General features: G+C 46.7%; 1 protein-coding gene across 1 annotated transcript in view; it reads right to left on the reverse strand.

Moving 5' to 3' along the window:
• The window catches only part of NWD1 (NACHT and WD repeat domain containing 1), a 60,269-nt gene that overhangs the window by 12,731 nt on the left and 30,976 nt on the right, over nt 1-16,562 (reverse strand). The window contains exons 9-13 of the mRNA XM_008157809.3: nt 12,537-12,734; nt 10,421-10,543; nt 6,818-7,020; nt 5,239-5,511; nt 384-474 (exon numbers count right to left, since the gene is read on the reverse strand). Coding sequence (XP_008156031.2) covers nt 384-474; nt 5,239-5,511; nt 6,818-7,020; nt 10,421-10,543; nt 12,537-12,734 — 888 coding nt within the window. The remainder of the gene's footprint in view (nt 1-383; nt 475-5,238; nt 5,512-6,817; nt 7,021-10,420; nt 10,544-12,536; nt 12,735-16,562) is intronic.

The raw sequence follows: 16,562 nt of genomic DNA on the forward strand, positions 1-16,562 counted from the left end.
GAGGCAGCTGATAGATGTTTCTCTCTCATCGATGTTTCTAACTCTCTATCCCTCTCTCTTCCTCTCTGTAAAAAATCAATAAAATATATTTTTAAAAAAAGATGACTATTTTATGACACGTGAAAATAATATGAAATGCAAATTTCAGAATACATAAAGATTTATTGGCTCCGTGCTGCACCGGCTTTTGCATTATAGGGCAGGGTTCAATAGTCGTGACAGAGACCGTCAGGCCCACAAAGCCAAAAATGTGTACTACGTGGCCCTTGGCAAAAAGTTTGCTGATCGCTGGCCTAGGACTCTGCCTTTTCTCCAAGCCCCTCTTCACTTCCAACCAGATCCAGAGCTGCCTCCTCACCACTCCCCAGTGAGCTAAACCCTACCTGCGGCGAGAAGGGACTCATCTTCAGAGATGACCAGGAACCCCACAGCTTCCGGAAGCTTCCCCAGCAGGCTGTCTCCTTCAGAGGAAACCTGCACAAAGTCAAATATTCCCATCAAGCATTCCCAGAGGCTTAAGGGTTCAGGGTCAAGAGTTTGACGCAGGGCTGTTACCAGCAATGTGATCCTAAGCAAATTCCTTAAACCCTGGGTGCCTCAGTTTCCTCATCTGTGAAATGGGTGATGAAACCAGGACTGCCACACAGGGCTATTCTGGGCTAAGAAGTGTGTAGAACCGTCCCCTCACCCCCCTACCCCCAGGCACATAGTCAGCTCTTCCAAAGTGGCAGGTATTATTATTGTTGACATTGTTATTGTTTGTTGTTGCAACAAACTCAGGGACCCAGAGAACATTCTAGCATTTGTTTTCTGCCCCGGAGGAGATCTGGCGATCTCAAATATCAAAACACAAGGCCGAGCCAGAGGAAGGAAGCACTGTTCTCCCCATTCCCGAGTTGCAGAAATGAGCCGATTTTGATCAAATCTAAGAGTGAGATTCATTCATTAACCCTGATTCTCAGCCCCAATCCAGGCCCTGGGTTTGGAGCGCCTGACTGCCATCAGCCGTGTGCCGAAAGCATTACGGTCATTATCTGTTGGGGCGAGAGGGAACAGCACGTCCCCCACTGGGGACCGAGCCCACAATCTGGGCATGTGCCCCTGACCAGAATCAAACCTGGGACCCCTCAGTCCGCAGGCCAATGCTCTATCTATCCACTGAGCCAAACTGGCTAGGGCTTAAGTAAACTTTTTTTAAAAAAATTATTTTTATTGATTTCAGAGAGGAAGAGAGAGGGAGAGAGAGCTAGAAACATCAATGATGAGAGAGAATCATTGATCAGCTGCCTTCTGCATGCCCCACATTGGGGATCAAGCCCGCAACCCAGGCATGTGCCCTTGACAGGAATCAAACCCGGGACCCTTCAGTCCACAGGCCAACGCTCTATGCATTGAGTCAAACCAGCCAGGGCTAAACACATGATTCTTTTATTTTTATTTATGTATTTTTAATCCTCACCCAAAGAGTGAGGATATTTTTTCCATTGATGTTTTAGAGAGTGGAAGGGAGGGAGGGAGGAAGGGGAGGAGAAGGAGGAAGAAGAGAAAGAGACAGAGAGAGACAGAAACATCGATATGAGAGAGACACATCCATGGGTTGCCTCTCACATGCACCCCAACTGGGGATGGGGATCAAACCTGCAACTCAGGTATGTGCCTCTAACTGGGAATCGAACCCACGAACATCCAGTGCACAGGCCTATGCTCTAACCACTGAGCATACCAGTCATGGCAAAACATGTGATTCTTTTAAACCTTAAAAAATTAAGCAATAATACTGTATAAGATATTTTTTAAAAATAAATATCCAGCCCTAGCTCGTTTGGCTCAGTGGATAGAGCGTCGGCCTGTGGACTGAAGGGTCCCAGTTTTGATTCCAGTCAAGGGCACATGCCTGGGTTGCAGGCTCAATCCCCAGCGGGGAGCGTGCAGGAGGCATCTGATCAATGATTCTCTCTCATCATTGATGTTTCTATCTCTCTCTCTCCCTCTCCCTTCCTCTCTGAAATCAATATATATATATATTTTTTTTTTTAAAGAAATACCCAGTGTACACCATGAGCATCTTTTCTCCTTCCCTGTATTCTTCCTTCTCCCCAGAAGGGACTGTTATCCATTTGTGTAGATAAGTGTTTACACGAGCATCCTTTGTTGCACAATCCATCACAGATGTTTTGCAAGTTGCTTTTTCACTTAATGTATCTGGGGCAGTGGTTCTCAACTGAGGGGTGATTTTGCCTCCCCAGAGGAGATTGGGCAATGTCCGGAGACATTTCTGGTTGTGAAGATTGGGGAGATACTTTGTACCTAGTGGGTGGAGGCCAGGGATCCTGCTAAACATCCGGCCATGCATAGCACAGCCGCCCATAGCAGAGAAGGACCTGGCCCCAAATGCCAATAGTGCCGGGGAGAGGGTAGCATAGCGGTTAAGAGCATGGGTCCTAGAGCTAGACTTCTTGAGTTCAAATCCCATATATGAGCCTCTCTGCGTCTCAGTTTACCTATCTGTAACAAAGAAAATGGCAGCAGCTACATCTTGGCATTGCTTTGAGGGGTGAATAAGTTAACAAATAGAAAGTGCCTGGAATAATGCTTAGTACACAGCGAGCACTACCTGAAAATTTGTTGTAATTTCCATGAAGATAGCTCTAGCCTTGGAGTTGGCAAATCTTTCCTGCAATGGGCCAGATAGTAACTATTTTAGACTTTGTGGCCTTATGGTCTCAACTTTGCCGTTATGGCACAAACACAGCCATAGACAACATATAAACAAACTAGAAGCCTGGTGCATGAGATTTGTGCACGGGGGGGGGGGGGGGTCCTCAGCCTGTCCTGCGCCCTCTCGCAGTCCGGGGCTCTCGCAGTCCGGGGCTCTCGCAGTCTGGGGCCCCTCGCTCCTTACCGCCCGCCTGCATTGAGCGTCTGCCCCCTGGTGGTCAGTGTGTGTCATAGCGACCGGTTGTTCTGCCATTCAGTCAATTTGCGTATTATGCTTTTATTATATAGGATGGGTGTGGTGTGCCAATGGAACTTCATTTATGGACACTGAAATATGGATTCCATAGAATTTTTACATCACAAGATACTTAAAAATTTTCAACTACTAAAATTAGAAAAAGCATTCTTAGTTTATGGGCTACACAAAAACAGGCCATGGGCCACAGTTTCCTTACCACTGATCAAAACTATCTGATTTTTGTTGTTGTTAATCCTCACCCGAGGATATTTTTCCATTGATTTCTAGAGAGAGTAAAAGAGAAAGGGAAAGACAGAGAGAAATATCGATGTGAGAGAAACACATCGATTGGTTGCCTCCTGCAAGTGCCCTGACCAGGGTCTGGGCCGGGGAGGAGCCTGCAACCGAGGTACGTGCCCTTGACCAGAATCAAACCAGGGACCCTTTGGTCCACAGACCAATGCTCTATCCACTGAGCCAAACTGGCTAGGGCAAGACTATCTGATTTTGTTATGGCTACATAATCTTCCATTGTATAGATATTCCTAAATTCATATCACCACTTTTCAATAGATGAACATTTAAGATCATATCAATGTTTTCCTGTTACATAGAGTGCTGCAGGAAATACCATCCTCTAGGCTGGTTGCATTTGTAAGTAAGGTGTGTATTTCTGAAGCTCTCAGGTAATATAAAACATGCCTCGATTGCTCAGGGAGGCTAAGCGGCCATGAGGTTCAGAAGTGTGGAGCTCTGGAATGATTCTCTAGTGGCCATATTCCTCCCCTCATCAAACTCTCAGCTCCTTGGCACAGCATAGAAGACCCTCTGTGACCTGTTTCCATGACACCTCTCCTTCCCTTAAAACGCCAGGCATGTCCTACCTCTCCACCACGATACCCCCTATCCCCTCTATCTTTCCCTTTCCATCTTGGATATCCTTCTTGCTGCAAGAATGCCTCCCTCGGGGAGCCTTCCCAGATCACCTCTTCCAGAAGTATTTGTTCCTTCCCCCATCCAACACACTACCTCTACCTCTACTGAAAATTATCTGTTCCTTTTAGTGTGGCTATGTCATGGGCAAGCTCATCTCCTTCCCTAAGTTGAGTTTGTGTGTTGTTGTTTTTTTTAATTGACTTTTAGAGAGAGAGGAAGGGAGAGGGAGAGACAGAAACATCAATGTGAGAATGAAACATCAATCGGCTGCCACCTGCACACCCCCTACTGGGGACTGAGCCTACAACCTGGGCATGTGCCCTGATCAGGATTAGAACCGGCAACTTTTTGGTGCATGGGTGAATGCCCAACCAACGGAGCTACACCGACCAGGGCCTACGTTGAGTTCTTGAGAGTGCAGTTGGACTCCTGGTCCTTCCACAGCCCCTCCAGTGCCTGGTGTGATGCCCCTGTTTCTCCACCCAAGACTCCTTATATAACTTGCTATTGGTGGCCCGTGAATATCCCTTCAAGGTTCTTTTTGATTCCTGAAGGTTGCTTTCTGCACTCTACAACTCTGCACCTGGGTTGGTATTTTTTCTGACTCCCCACCCCCATCCCACCATCACACTTGGCCCCTGTATGAATGCTCTTGGGAGTGTCCAACCACTGATGGAGCTGGTGGGCAGTCCCCCAACTCCTGGCTCCTCGGTGGGAACAGTGCTAAAACTCATTCTTACACTGTCTCCCACATCATCTTCAGCAGGGCTGAGTGCCAACAATTGCCTGCATTGGCCATCCCCCAGGAGACACCATTAGATGTTTCTTGAACTCCGCTGAATTGTGAATCTCTAGGATTAGGAAGCTAAGTGTCATTTATTAAAAGATCAATGGTGAGATGGTTTCTCCCAACTTCTAGGACATCTGAGCACTTTAGAGTTGAGTGAATGTTGACATCACTATATATGTAAAAGCCTAAGTGACCGAACAACCCAATGACTGGTCGACCAGTCGCTATGATGCGCACTGACCACCAGGGGGAGATGCTCAATGCAGGAGCTTCCCCCTGGTGGTCTGCACGTGGGAGTGCCACTCAGCTGACTGAGGGGTGCCAGACGCAGGGGTAGCGTGAGCCTCTCCTGATTGGGACTGACTGGGCACGAGTCCATGGCGGGCACAAGTCCGTGGCAGGCACAGTGGGGCCAGGATGAAAGGGAGCAGCAGGCAGGAGCAGCAGGCGGCATTGGACTGCCGGTTTTGGCCTGATCCCCACCGGCCACGCCAAGGGACCCCACCGGTGCACAAATCCATGCACTGGGCCTCTAGTATTCAATAAAGTTGCTTACCAAAGAGATGGAGCCCTTGCTGAACCCAACAACCATGTGTCCTGGTTTCTGCATGGAGACCCCACAGGTAGGTGTTTCTTCTTTGATGCTGGACAAGTGTTGCTTCCCCTGCACTTTTCCTGTGGCTGAGCTCCACAGACTGACCACACTGCCTTCAGACACGGTCAGCAGCGTGGCCTGGGAAGCCAGCGCTGCCGTGCAGATCCAGGGGTCGGAGGCATCTCCCCGGATATGGAAAATCAGCTCCGCAGTTTCCAGATTCCAAGCATTGACCTAACAGAAGGATGACAATGAAGAGAAAAACTCAGTAGGACACCTAGGCTGCAAGTTTTCCAGAGTCAAATGCAAGACCTGTTCTTTTTCATAGTTGATGCATTTTATTTTCAACGCTCTGCTAGTTCCAAACATAGGTGGTCGGAGAGAGGTATCCTGCATCGGATCCTGGAAGAGCAGAAGGCCATCTGTGGAATATTTGATAAAGCCTGGAATTAGGTTGATAGAAGTTATCAGTATTAATTTCTTAGTTTTGACAAATGTAGTTATGTAAGATGTTGATATTAGAGAAGGCTGGATCAAGGGCATGTGGTAACTCTTTATAACATCTTAAAACTTTTGCATAAATCTAAAATTTCTGCAAAATAAAAAGGTTTAATAATAGAACAAAAGTCAGGCATACCATATGCATTGATATATATGTCCATTACAAGTAATTATTGATTAAAGAAGTTATCCTGTTTAACCTCACAAAAAAAAGTATCTTTTTATCAGCAGTAACCATTTAAATAGTAAACATTTGCCTATTAATTTTACTTCTAGGGTATATGTTAAAGAACTAAGGAGAGATACACACAAAAATATGTGCATAAGGAAAGTTGTCTCAGTTATTTGAAAGCTCCGCTGGACACAACCTATATGTCCAACAGTAAAGGATTAGTTAAATGAACTATAGCGGAGCCAGGGGATGGAATCCTATGAAATCACTAAGATCCTCTTTTTGAAGAATGTTTAACCTTTTGCACTCGGATGTCGAGTTTGACTCGACACGGTGAGCATTAGAATAAAGGAATACAGAAAAAAACAAGCGAGTGCAAAGGGTTAAGGGTATGAGCCAACGAAAATCTTACCTAATAATAGACAAACATGTAAAATTGACCATACCTCCGCTACTCCCACATCCAATCAGGAGTGAGTATGCAAATTAACCTGACAAAGATGGCAGGTTAATTTGCATGTGCAGGCGAGGAGCGGCCGGGAGGGGCGGGACGCCTGCTATGAGGGGGCAGAGGGGTGGCGGAGGGAGCTACAGGAGCGGTGCTCCTCCGGGAATGGGGACTTGCAGGCTCCCGGGCGGCCGGGAGAGAAGCCAGGGGAAGGAAGGCCTATTCTTGCGCAAAGGCCTATTCGTGCAACAGGCCTCCAGTAGCTTTATAAAACTGCAAACTTCTGCTGATAACAAAGATGATTTCCATAATCAGTTTTGAAATCAACCAACACTTCTCTAATATTTAAGCCTGCACTGCTCAGTAAAAATATAATGCAAGCCACATGTGACTAAATTTTTATTAGCCACCTTGGTTACCTTTGAGCCAGATGCTGAATACACAACATTCTTTGCTTCATCCACATGAAGGCTCTGAGGTACAGTGGGGTCTTTTGAGCCTCCATCCCAAATGGTGAATTTCTCCTGGCCAGAGAGTAAGTTCCACAAGCGCAGGGTGCGGTCCTTGGAGGCGGAGATGGCCTGCGTCCCTCTGGCAAACACTGTCACACACCTCACCTCTCCTGCAGCAGGCCGGGGTGGGGAGAGGATATTAGCTGGGAACAGTTTGACCTTCCAACTACCAAAATGCCTGTTGGCTTGGAAATTCCCTGGTTTACCAAAGAAAAGATGGATAGGTTTGAACATACCAAGTTAGAAATAATGGAATGTGGCAAAGCTAACATGAGAGTGTAACAATTGGTTGGGATTAAATCAACTGCCCAGATGTTGAGTCTGTAATAAAAAGAGATTATTGAACTAATTAAAAGTTCCGTATCATCCAGGGAGTGTAAGAAAAGCAAGGCAAAATTATAGACTGTATAATTTTGGAGAGATGTTTTCTAAGCAAAACATGAAAATTTGAAGACATAATGAGGGAAAAATTAACCAATTGGATTACATAAAAATGTAAAACTTCAGTAGGTAAAATGTAACTGAAAGGCATATGACAGACTGGAAGAAAATATTTGCAGTATATAACAGATAAATGGAGACTCTCCTTAATAAACAAAAGGTTCTTACAAATAAGCAAGAAAAACACAAATAACCTACTCACAAATTGGACAAGGAATATAAACAGGAAATTGACAGAAACAGTACAGTAGCCAATAAGCATTATGAAATGATGCTCAACCTCATAGTTACCACAAAAGTGCAAGATGAAATACTAATACTATTATTATCCATCATATGGGCAAAAATTTTATAGATTGATCGCTGGAGTGCTGGCAAAGACATAAGAAATCAGTTATTCTCCTACCTTGCTAATGGGAGTTTAAGTTGACATATATTTGTAAGAAGGTAATTTGGTGCCATTTATTAAAAGTTAAAATGTGCAATCTCTTGGTTTTGATAATATACTATAATTATGTAAGATGTTGTCATTCAGGTGAATAAAGGGTACACAGGAGCTCTGTGCTATTTTAGTTGGCAACCTTTTGTGAGTCTATAAGTATTTCAAAATAAATAGCTAAGAAAAAGAAGAATAAAGGAAAAGCGTGCATACAATTTGACTCAGAAATTCCACTTCTAGAAATGTCTTACAGAAATAAGAATATAAAAGGACTTTAATTGTATCATTATTTTATATGAAGATATTATGCAGGCATTAAAAATAAAAAGATATATATATATATGTCAGTTGACCATGATAATCATTATTATTTTAATAGCCAACACTTACTGCTTCTATGTGCTAAGCATAGAAGCATAGTTGTAAGTGGTCTACATGCATTAAATTCCTTTAATCCTTGTAACAACAGTGTGAGATATGACTATTATCCTATTATACAGATGTGGAAACTGAGGCTCAGCAGAATAGAGTAACTTATCCAAAGCCACCTGGTTAATAAGTAATGGAGCCACTATTTGAGCCCAGAGCCCAAGCTCTCAATCTCTACAAAATATTGTTACATTATATTATGATCAAAGCAAGTTGCAGCACAGTATATAAAATAGCATGATCTGATTTTTGACAAAAACTCAAAAGTATATGAGCCTATAGAGAGTTATGTTAGCATAAGCCAGGAGAAAATTCGCTATTGGTATACGACAAACTGTGAACACTGATCACTTCCCGGAGGAGACTAAAAGGGAAGAGACTAAAGGAAGAGCGTTTTAGGTCTTTATAATTTAAATTCCAACAAGATAGTGGGTGATTTTTATTTGTTGCAATTTGGGTATTTTCAAGCAACATTTTTATAAATAGTAATGCTTTAGAATATACCCCCATAGATAACACTATATTACTGTTGACATGAATTAGAGATATATACACGATATGGAAAAAGGTAAAATATATGATGTTAACTGAAAAAAACAAACAAACATGGTTGCAATCGCTTATATGACTACTAGTAGCCCGTTTACACGAAGATTCGTGCAATAGACCTTCATTCACCTGGCTGCCTGCACCAGTTTTCTGCCGGCACCGGGGACCCAGGCCTTGGCTGTGGCCACTGCCTTCTACCTTCTTTCAGGGTCCCGGCTTGGCCCTGGGCGGTGGCCTTGGGCTCGGCTGCACCCAGTGTCCCTGCGACCCGATCGCAGGAGCGAGCCGACCCCCCAGGTCGACTCGCTCCTGCCATTGGAGCAGGCACCCTGCTGGCACCCAAGCCGGGAAAGCCTCAGGCGGCTTTCCGGGCCTTGGGCTCCGCCGCACCCCAGCTTCCCTGCAACGGTTTCCTGGTGGGCATGGTTGATGGGCATGGCTTGGTTGGTGGGCGTGGCTTGGGCATAGCGAAGGTGCGGTCAATTTGCATATTTGTCTATTATAAGGTAAGATGCCACATAATGACGTTTCGGTCAACAACTGCATATACGATGGTGGTCCCCTAAGATTACAATGGAGCTGAAAAATCCCTATGGCCTCGTGACACTGCAGCCATTGTAGGGCAATGCCTCACTCATGTGTTTGTGATGCTGCTGGTGTAAACAAACCTCCTGCCTGCCAGTTGTATACTATGATGCTCCCACAAGGATGAAATTGCCTAACGACTCATGTCCCAGAACAGATTCTTCTCGTTAAGAGGGACATGACTCTATAAAACCAAACACCCCTTGAGGAAGGGAATCAAACCTGCAGCCTTGTGGTGTACAGGACGATGCTCCAACCAACGGAGCCCGGGCAGGGTACCCCTTTAAGTTGTACATCCAAAGCGTGTGCCTTACCCCTCTCACCCTGGTCTGAGCCCTGGTCTGTCCCACTTCAGCCTCTAGAACAGGGCCTGGTGTAAGTAGACAGTCAATGATTGATCAAATGAGTGAACTATAGTGATGATGGGACTCTGCAGAAATGAAAACTTGACTGTGCTAGACAAATTGCATAGATGTCCACAGCGCTTTACCCGCCCTGGTCTATCCCTTCTGCAGCGTGGCTCTACTCCTCCCACCAAGAGATAAAGCCTATTTCCCTGCTCATTGATTTTGGACTGTTCTTGTGACTTCCTCTGGCCAGCAGAATGGGACAGGGTGCCGGTTCCCAGGACAGTGCCGGGCCTTACGAGACCTGGTGCTTGCCCTTCAGAGACCCTGCCTCCGCCCCGGCTCGCCTGCTGGAGGATGAGAGACCGCGTGGAGCACCGTTGAGTTGTCTCAGCTGAGAACATCCTGGGCCGATCAGCTTCCAGGTGCCTCACTAACTGATCACAGGTGCATGAGCACGCCTGGCTCAGACCTGAACAGCTGCCCAGCTCGGTCCAGCCTGACTTGTCAATCCACAGAAGGTGAGCTCAATAAACAGCTATTGTTTGAAGCTACTGTGTTTTGGGGTGTTTTGTTGTGTGGTGATAACTCACAGATGCAGGATCAAAGCCAGGGTTTTGATACAGAGAAGTGAATTGGTAGTGAAGGGGATCTGGGGACTGATGGATGGATGTGGGACACCAGGAAGAAGGTGATCCTGAGCCACCTCCCGAGACTCACCTGTGTGTCCAGTGAGGATGTGGACCACCTGATGCTCTTCCATGTCCCACACAGCCACGATGCCATCCTGGGTGCCAACCACCAGCAGCTTCTCTTCCAGGCTCCACGCCATAGCAGTGATGCCTGCAGCCCACGGAAGACAACAGTGAGGACCTCAGCTCCCATGTACAAGTGCTCAGCCATGCAGTCCTCTAATGGGTCCCCACTTCACAGACAGGGAAACGGAGGCATGGGCAGACTCAGTCCCTGTCCAGAGCCACACACTTAGGAAGTAGCAGAGCCAGGACTTCGAAGCCAGAGCTGTCAGACACCAGATTCAGATCTCGGCTGTAATGTTTATGTTGCCCTTAGGGACTAAGCCATAACTTGGTCATAAGTGTCTCTCTAGTTCAGTGGTTCCCACCCAGGGGCGATTCTGCTCCCTAGGGAACACTGGGCTGTAATGTGAGAGAAAAATGAACTATTTTATTTCACTTAAGCCGCTATTATTTTGGCCTTTGTTACAACATTTCAACTGTATCCTAACAAATACACAGTGTTTTCCATTAAACCAGATTCAGTCTCAGAATCCTTCTCAATACAGCATTATAGTGGCTGTTCCTAAACCAATTGTTCCATTAATTGTACTTAATGTTGCTTAGAATTTCTATTTTGGGAGCATTATGCCTTGGGAGTATAGCTTTCCCTACAAGGCAATGTGGCATAGAAATGTTCTGAGTTGCAATAACTGACATTTGAATCACAAGCTAATTGTATTCAGTGGCCTCCTGATTAATGCAAGAGATTGTGGGTGAGCAGAAAAAGGAATGGATGAATGGCAGTGGGCTGGTAGATGGATGGATGGATGGATGGATGGATGACTGGTTAGATGAGTAGGTGAGTGAATAGATAGGTATTAAATGGGTAGACAGATGAGTCAATTGATAGATGGGTAGGCAAACTGGTGAATGGCTGAGTGTATGGATGGGTGGAGGGTAAGTGAGTGGATGGAAGATGGCCAGATGAGGGAAATAGAAAGATAAGTGGTGTGGATAGAGGGTGGAAGGAAGGTAACTAATGGAAGTATGGATGGTGGTGGGTGGATGGATGGAAGGAAGGAAGAAACGTAGAAAGGGGGGTGGATGGATGGATGGATGGATGGATGGATGAATGGATGGATGGATAATTGATGGAAGGATGGATAAGACAGACAGATAGATATATGAATGGAAGAAAGGGAAGATAGGTTGATGAATAGATGAACAGATGGAAGGAAGGAGGCAAAAGGAAAGGAAGGAGGGAGAAAGAAAGAAGGAAAGAAGGAAGAAGGAAGAAGGAAGGAAGGAAGGAAGGAAGGAAGGAAGGAAGGAAGAAGGAAGGAAGGAAGGAAGGAAGGAAGGAAAGAAGAAGAGGGAGGGAATGAGGGAGGGAAGAAAGGACAGACGGAAGGAAGGAAGATCACATGGACAAATGGATGACAAATGAATAGAGAGAATGAAATTCTCTTGACCCACTGACATTCTGGTGCCCCAGGGAATCTACAAGTTCCATCAGCATCTCAGGGGCCAGTCAGGCACCAGCCCTTAGCTTCCAGACTTACTAGCTCAGCCTGCAAATTGCAGAAACTCTCTGTAGGATGGGCACTAAATTCTTAGAGACTAGAGCCCTGAGGCAGTTGGCATCCTCTCACTCTGGGCTCATTAGCAGTCTTCACACTAGTAATCTACAGTCCCTGTGGGCCAGAGAGCACAAGTCAGCATGAGACAGCGAGGGCAGCCTTGTGGGCACCCTCGGGGCCTCCAGCCTGGCAGAGGGGAGCCCCAGAGAGTAGCCTGAAACAACTATCCTCCACTGTTCCCCGGCAAGGGGGGACCTGGTAGGACTTTTTTTTTTTTTTAATATATTTTATTGATTTTTCACAGAGAGGAAGAGAGAGGGATAGAGAGTTAGAAACATCGATGAGAGAGACACATCGATCAGCTGCCTCCTGCACACCCCCTACTGGGGATGTGCCCGCAACCAAGGTACATGCCCTTGACCGGAATCGAACCCGGGACCCTTGAGTCCACAGGCCGACGCTCTATCCACTGAGCCAAACCGGTTTCGGCAGGACTTTTGCTACATGGGGGAGACCCACCTTTGTGACAGCCAGTGAGGGTCGCCCGGAGGGGTCCTCCTGGGGGCTGGAGGAATCCTACGAGAGGCACCAGCACAGGGTGTGGGCACTCCCGGAACCAGCGCTGGGCCTGTTGGCACAGCTCTCCCACCAGTGCCGGATGCGAGGTAGCGAAGAAATGGAGTCTGGCCAGGATTTCTGTGTATAGGATGCTCCTCTCTGCAACAGAGGGGACTCCAGTTAAAGGGAGGAGCTCTGCTTTTCCGGGTCAAGCACGCTCCCTTTTGCCCATCGATCCTCTCCTGCCTCTTATGCAGGTACATTTGTCCCTACTTCAAGTGTGCAAGGTGGTTCCCAGCCTTTGGGCCTCTGCCTGGAACGTTTCCTTCCCCTCCCCTTTCTCATGCCAATCATCTCATTCTCATCTCAGCTCAAAGGTCACTTCTGAAAAATAGCATTCTCCAGTCCAACCCTCCAGTCCACACAGTCCCCATGCTCAGGCCTTATCGCAGTTGCAATCTGGCATTTCTTTGTGTGTTTATTCAGGGCCCAGCCACCCCCACTACCCTAGACCTGGAGTTTCCTGGAAACAGGAATAATGTTTGTCTCGTTCGTTGCTGTGTCCTTACTGCCTAGAACCTTATAGACACCCAGCAAGTCTTGGTTAGAGAAATACCGATCATGTCCCCAGCACTTCACAGTTACATGGTGTATTAGTTTCTTGTGGCTGCTGTAACAAATGGCCACAAACTGGATGGCTTAAAACAGCAGAACTTCATTCTCTCCCAGTTCTGGAGACGAGAAGTCCACAATCAAGGTGTCGGCAGGGCTGTGCTCCCTCAGAAGGCTCTATGATAGGATACTTCCTTGTCTCTTCCAGCTTCTTGGGGCTCCAGGTGTCCTTGGCTTGTGGCTGCATCACCCAGATCTCTGCCTTCATCTTCACACAGCCTTCTCCTCTGTGTGTCTCCATGTTTTCTCCTTTCCTGTTTCAAATCTCTCTCTGCTTCCCTTTTATAAGGATACTTGTGATTTCATTGAGGGTCCACCTAGATAATCTGGCATGAACTCTTCATCTCATGATCCTTGACTTAATCATGTCTTTTGTCATAAAAGGTGATTGTCACAGGTTCCAGGCATTAGGAAGTGAATATGTATTTGGGGTGAGGGGTTGGCAGTTTTTTCTGCCTACCACACAGAGGCACCATCAGTATTATCCCAAGTTTATAAAGGGGAAAATTGGGGCACAGAGAGGTTAATCAATTTGCATAAGGCCACACAGCCAGTCAGAGGCAGGAATCTGACCCAAAGAGTTTGATTCCAATGCTAAGTAAAGACCAGGGATACTGAAGGCAGACAGTTTATTTTGTCCCTGTCGTTGGGTCCCGGGGCAGTAGTGGCAATGCCCTGTGCCTTTGTTTGCTGGTGGGTGAAATGGGGCAGAGCCAGGACCGAGGGCAAGTGCCTCACTCGTCATGGATGCAGAATTTAAGGTGGCGCCTATAAGCTCAACCATTAAGATAAATATAATTTTAATGCCATATTTTAAAAATAAAAATGAATGTACCTAAAACCCATTGTAAGAAACATGCCTCTGATTCATCTTCATAGAAAAGAAACAGCATGTGGCCAGGCAGCTACTGAATTTCCCCAGAGCAAACAGGATGTGGGGGAATGGGGAGAGGTTATAGATGGGGAGAGGGTACAAGAGCTGAGAGCACATTTTCCAGGAAGATTCCCCTAAACAAAGGGAGGTGGAGTCAGCTAGAAAGCCAGCCCATTTTTTTTTAATGGCCCAATGGGAGACAGCAAGATGTAGGCAACTATTAGGAAACAGGTGACCAGATAGTACTCAGCCAATGAGGAACCAGAGGAGGGACTACATAGGCTATGATCCCTGCCCCAGGTGTGTCCCTGCTCTCGAGAGTGGTATTAAAAGTCTCCTTTTCGCCATGCTTCTGTTTCCCAGTCTGTCATTGGAAATTCGGACAGGCGAGCCATTTCTCACACCATGATTAACAAAACAGTCTTTTAAATAAAAACAGGGTAATAAATGGCACCGCGCCCAAGGCAACAGAAGTCGGTAATATCCACCCATTGTTAGGAGCTGAAAGTTCTGGAATGTGCAGAGATCAGATGGTTGCCCAGCTGGGTCCTCTGGTGGCAACATTTGTTTCTACACCTCCTTGCGCTGGGGGAGCCACAGGTTGTCAATCAAGGATGCTGCAAAGAACATGCTGTATTTTGGGGCTTTTAATTCTTCCCTTAAACCAGGCAGTTGTGCGCAAGGCTGTTTTCCTGGGAAATCACTCCCTGTGAGGTTTACAACTCTTGGTGAGCATGACTGTGCGAGAAATGCATAACTAATGGTGGACACCAGTGCCTCGACTTGGGTGGGACCCTAGACACTTTATTCACAGACTAGAGGCCCGATGCACGAATATTCGTGCAAGAATGGGCCTTCCTTCCCCTGGCTGCTGGCACCGCTTTTGCTCTGGCCCCAGAGCCACCTTTCCACCTTCCCACGCTGCCCAGAGGCCCAGATCGGCTGGGGTGGTGTGGAATGCCTGTGTCGTCGCCATGGTGATGACGCAAGCGTCCTGCCCCCAGCCACTCGGCACCTGTGTATGCAAATTAACCTGGCATCATTGTTGGGTTAATTTGCATACTCTCTCCTGATTGGCTGGTGGACATTGCGAAGGTACGGTCAATTTGCATCTTTCTCTTTTATTAATGTAGATGATGGAAGGCGAGGCTCACTCATTACAGAAATGGCCTGTCCAAGGCTCTTTACAATATTGATGCTGTCGTGTGACGGTGAAAAGACCCTCAATGGCACCATGCGGACAGGCTCTACATGAACTGACTCACCTACCCTTCCAGGCAGCCCTAGGTGGGAGGGCCAATCATCATTCCATTTTGGTAGAGCCCTGGTTGAGAATGGAAAACTGAGGACTGCAAGGCAGGGGTAGGGTGGGGTGAGGTGGGGAGGATAAGGGGCTTTCGAGGTCACACTACCAGTAAGTGGGAGAGCCCTGATTTAAATCAACACAGTGGGGCTCAAAACGCATGTGCTTGGCCAGTACTGGTCTATGCGTGGGGGCGGGGGCAGATTTGGCAGGGAGCAAGTGGATGACACCCCTACACTCACGGAGCTCAAGCTGGTGGGGCAGACACACGATGTAAAAGAAAACCAGCAGAAATAATAAATAAGAGCTAAGACAGATGGAAGCAGGGTGCAGTGATGGAAAAAGCAAGGGCTGGGCGGGGGGCGGGGCGGGCAGGGGGTGTTCAGCTTCAGTGATGGCTGGACAGGCTTCTTGGAGGCGCAGTGTTTGGCTGAGCTCTGAGGGAACCGTGGGAGGGATATAGAAATTCAGCACCTTTATAAAAGCCTCTAATCAAAACCTGGTGGGAATCATGTGATAAAGGCCACCCAGGCCACATCACACTCATTAGAATGCTTTTTAAAAAATCAGAATATTGTAAGTGTTGGTGAGGATGTGGAGAAATTGGAACCTTTGGACACTGGTGGTGGGATTGCAAAATGGTGCAGCTGCTATGGAAAACGGCATGGAAGTTCCTCAAAAAGTTAAACATAGAATTACTGTATGACTTAGAAATCCCACTTCTGAGTATTCACCAAATGAATTGAAAGCAGTCTTGCCTGGCAGGTGTTGCTCAGTGGTTGAGCATCGACCTATGAACCAGGAGGTCACAGTTCGATTTCCAGCCAGCCAGGGCGCATGCCCGGGTTGTGGGCTCAATCCCCAGTGTGGGGCATGCAGGAGGCAGCCGATCAATGATTCTCTCTCATCATCGATGTTTCTATCTCTCTCTTCCTCCCTCTTCCTTCCTCTCTGATATCTATAAAAAATTTTTTTTAAAGAAAGCAGTCTTGAAAATATATTTGTACATCCATGTTCACAGCAGCATTATGCACAACACGAGTATCCATCAATGGGTGAACGGATAAACAAAGTGTGGTCCATCCATATAGTGGAATATTACTCAACATTTAAAAGGAAGGAAATTCTGACACATACG

The sequence above is a fragment of the Eptesicus fuscus genome, chromosome 6, assembly GCF_027574615.1.
Source record: "Eptesicus fuscus isolate TK198812 chromosome 6, DD_ASM_mEF_20220401, whole genome shotgun sequence".
Lineage (NCBI taxonomy): Eukaryota > Metazoa > Chordata > Mammalia > Chiroptera > Vespertilionidae > Eptesicus > Eptesicus fuscus.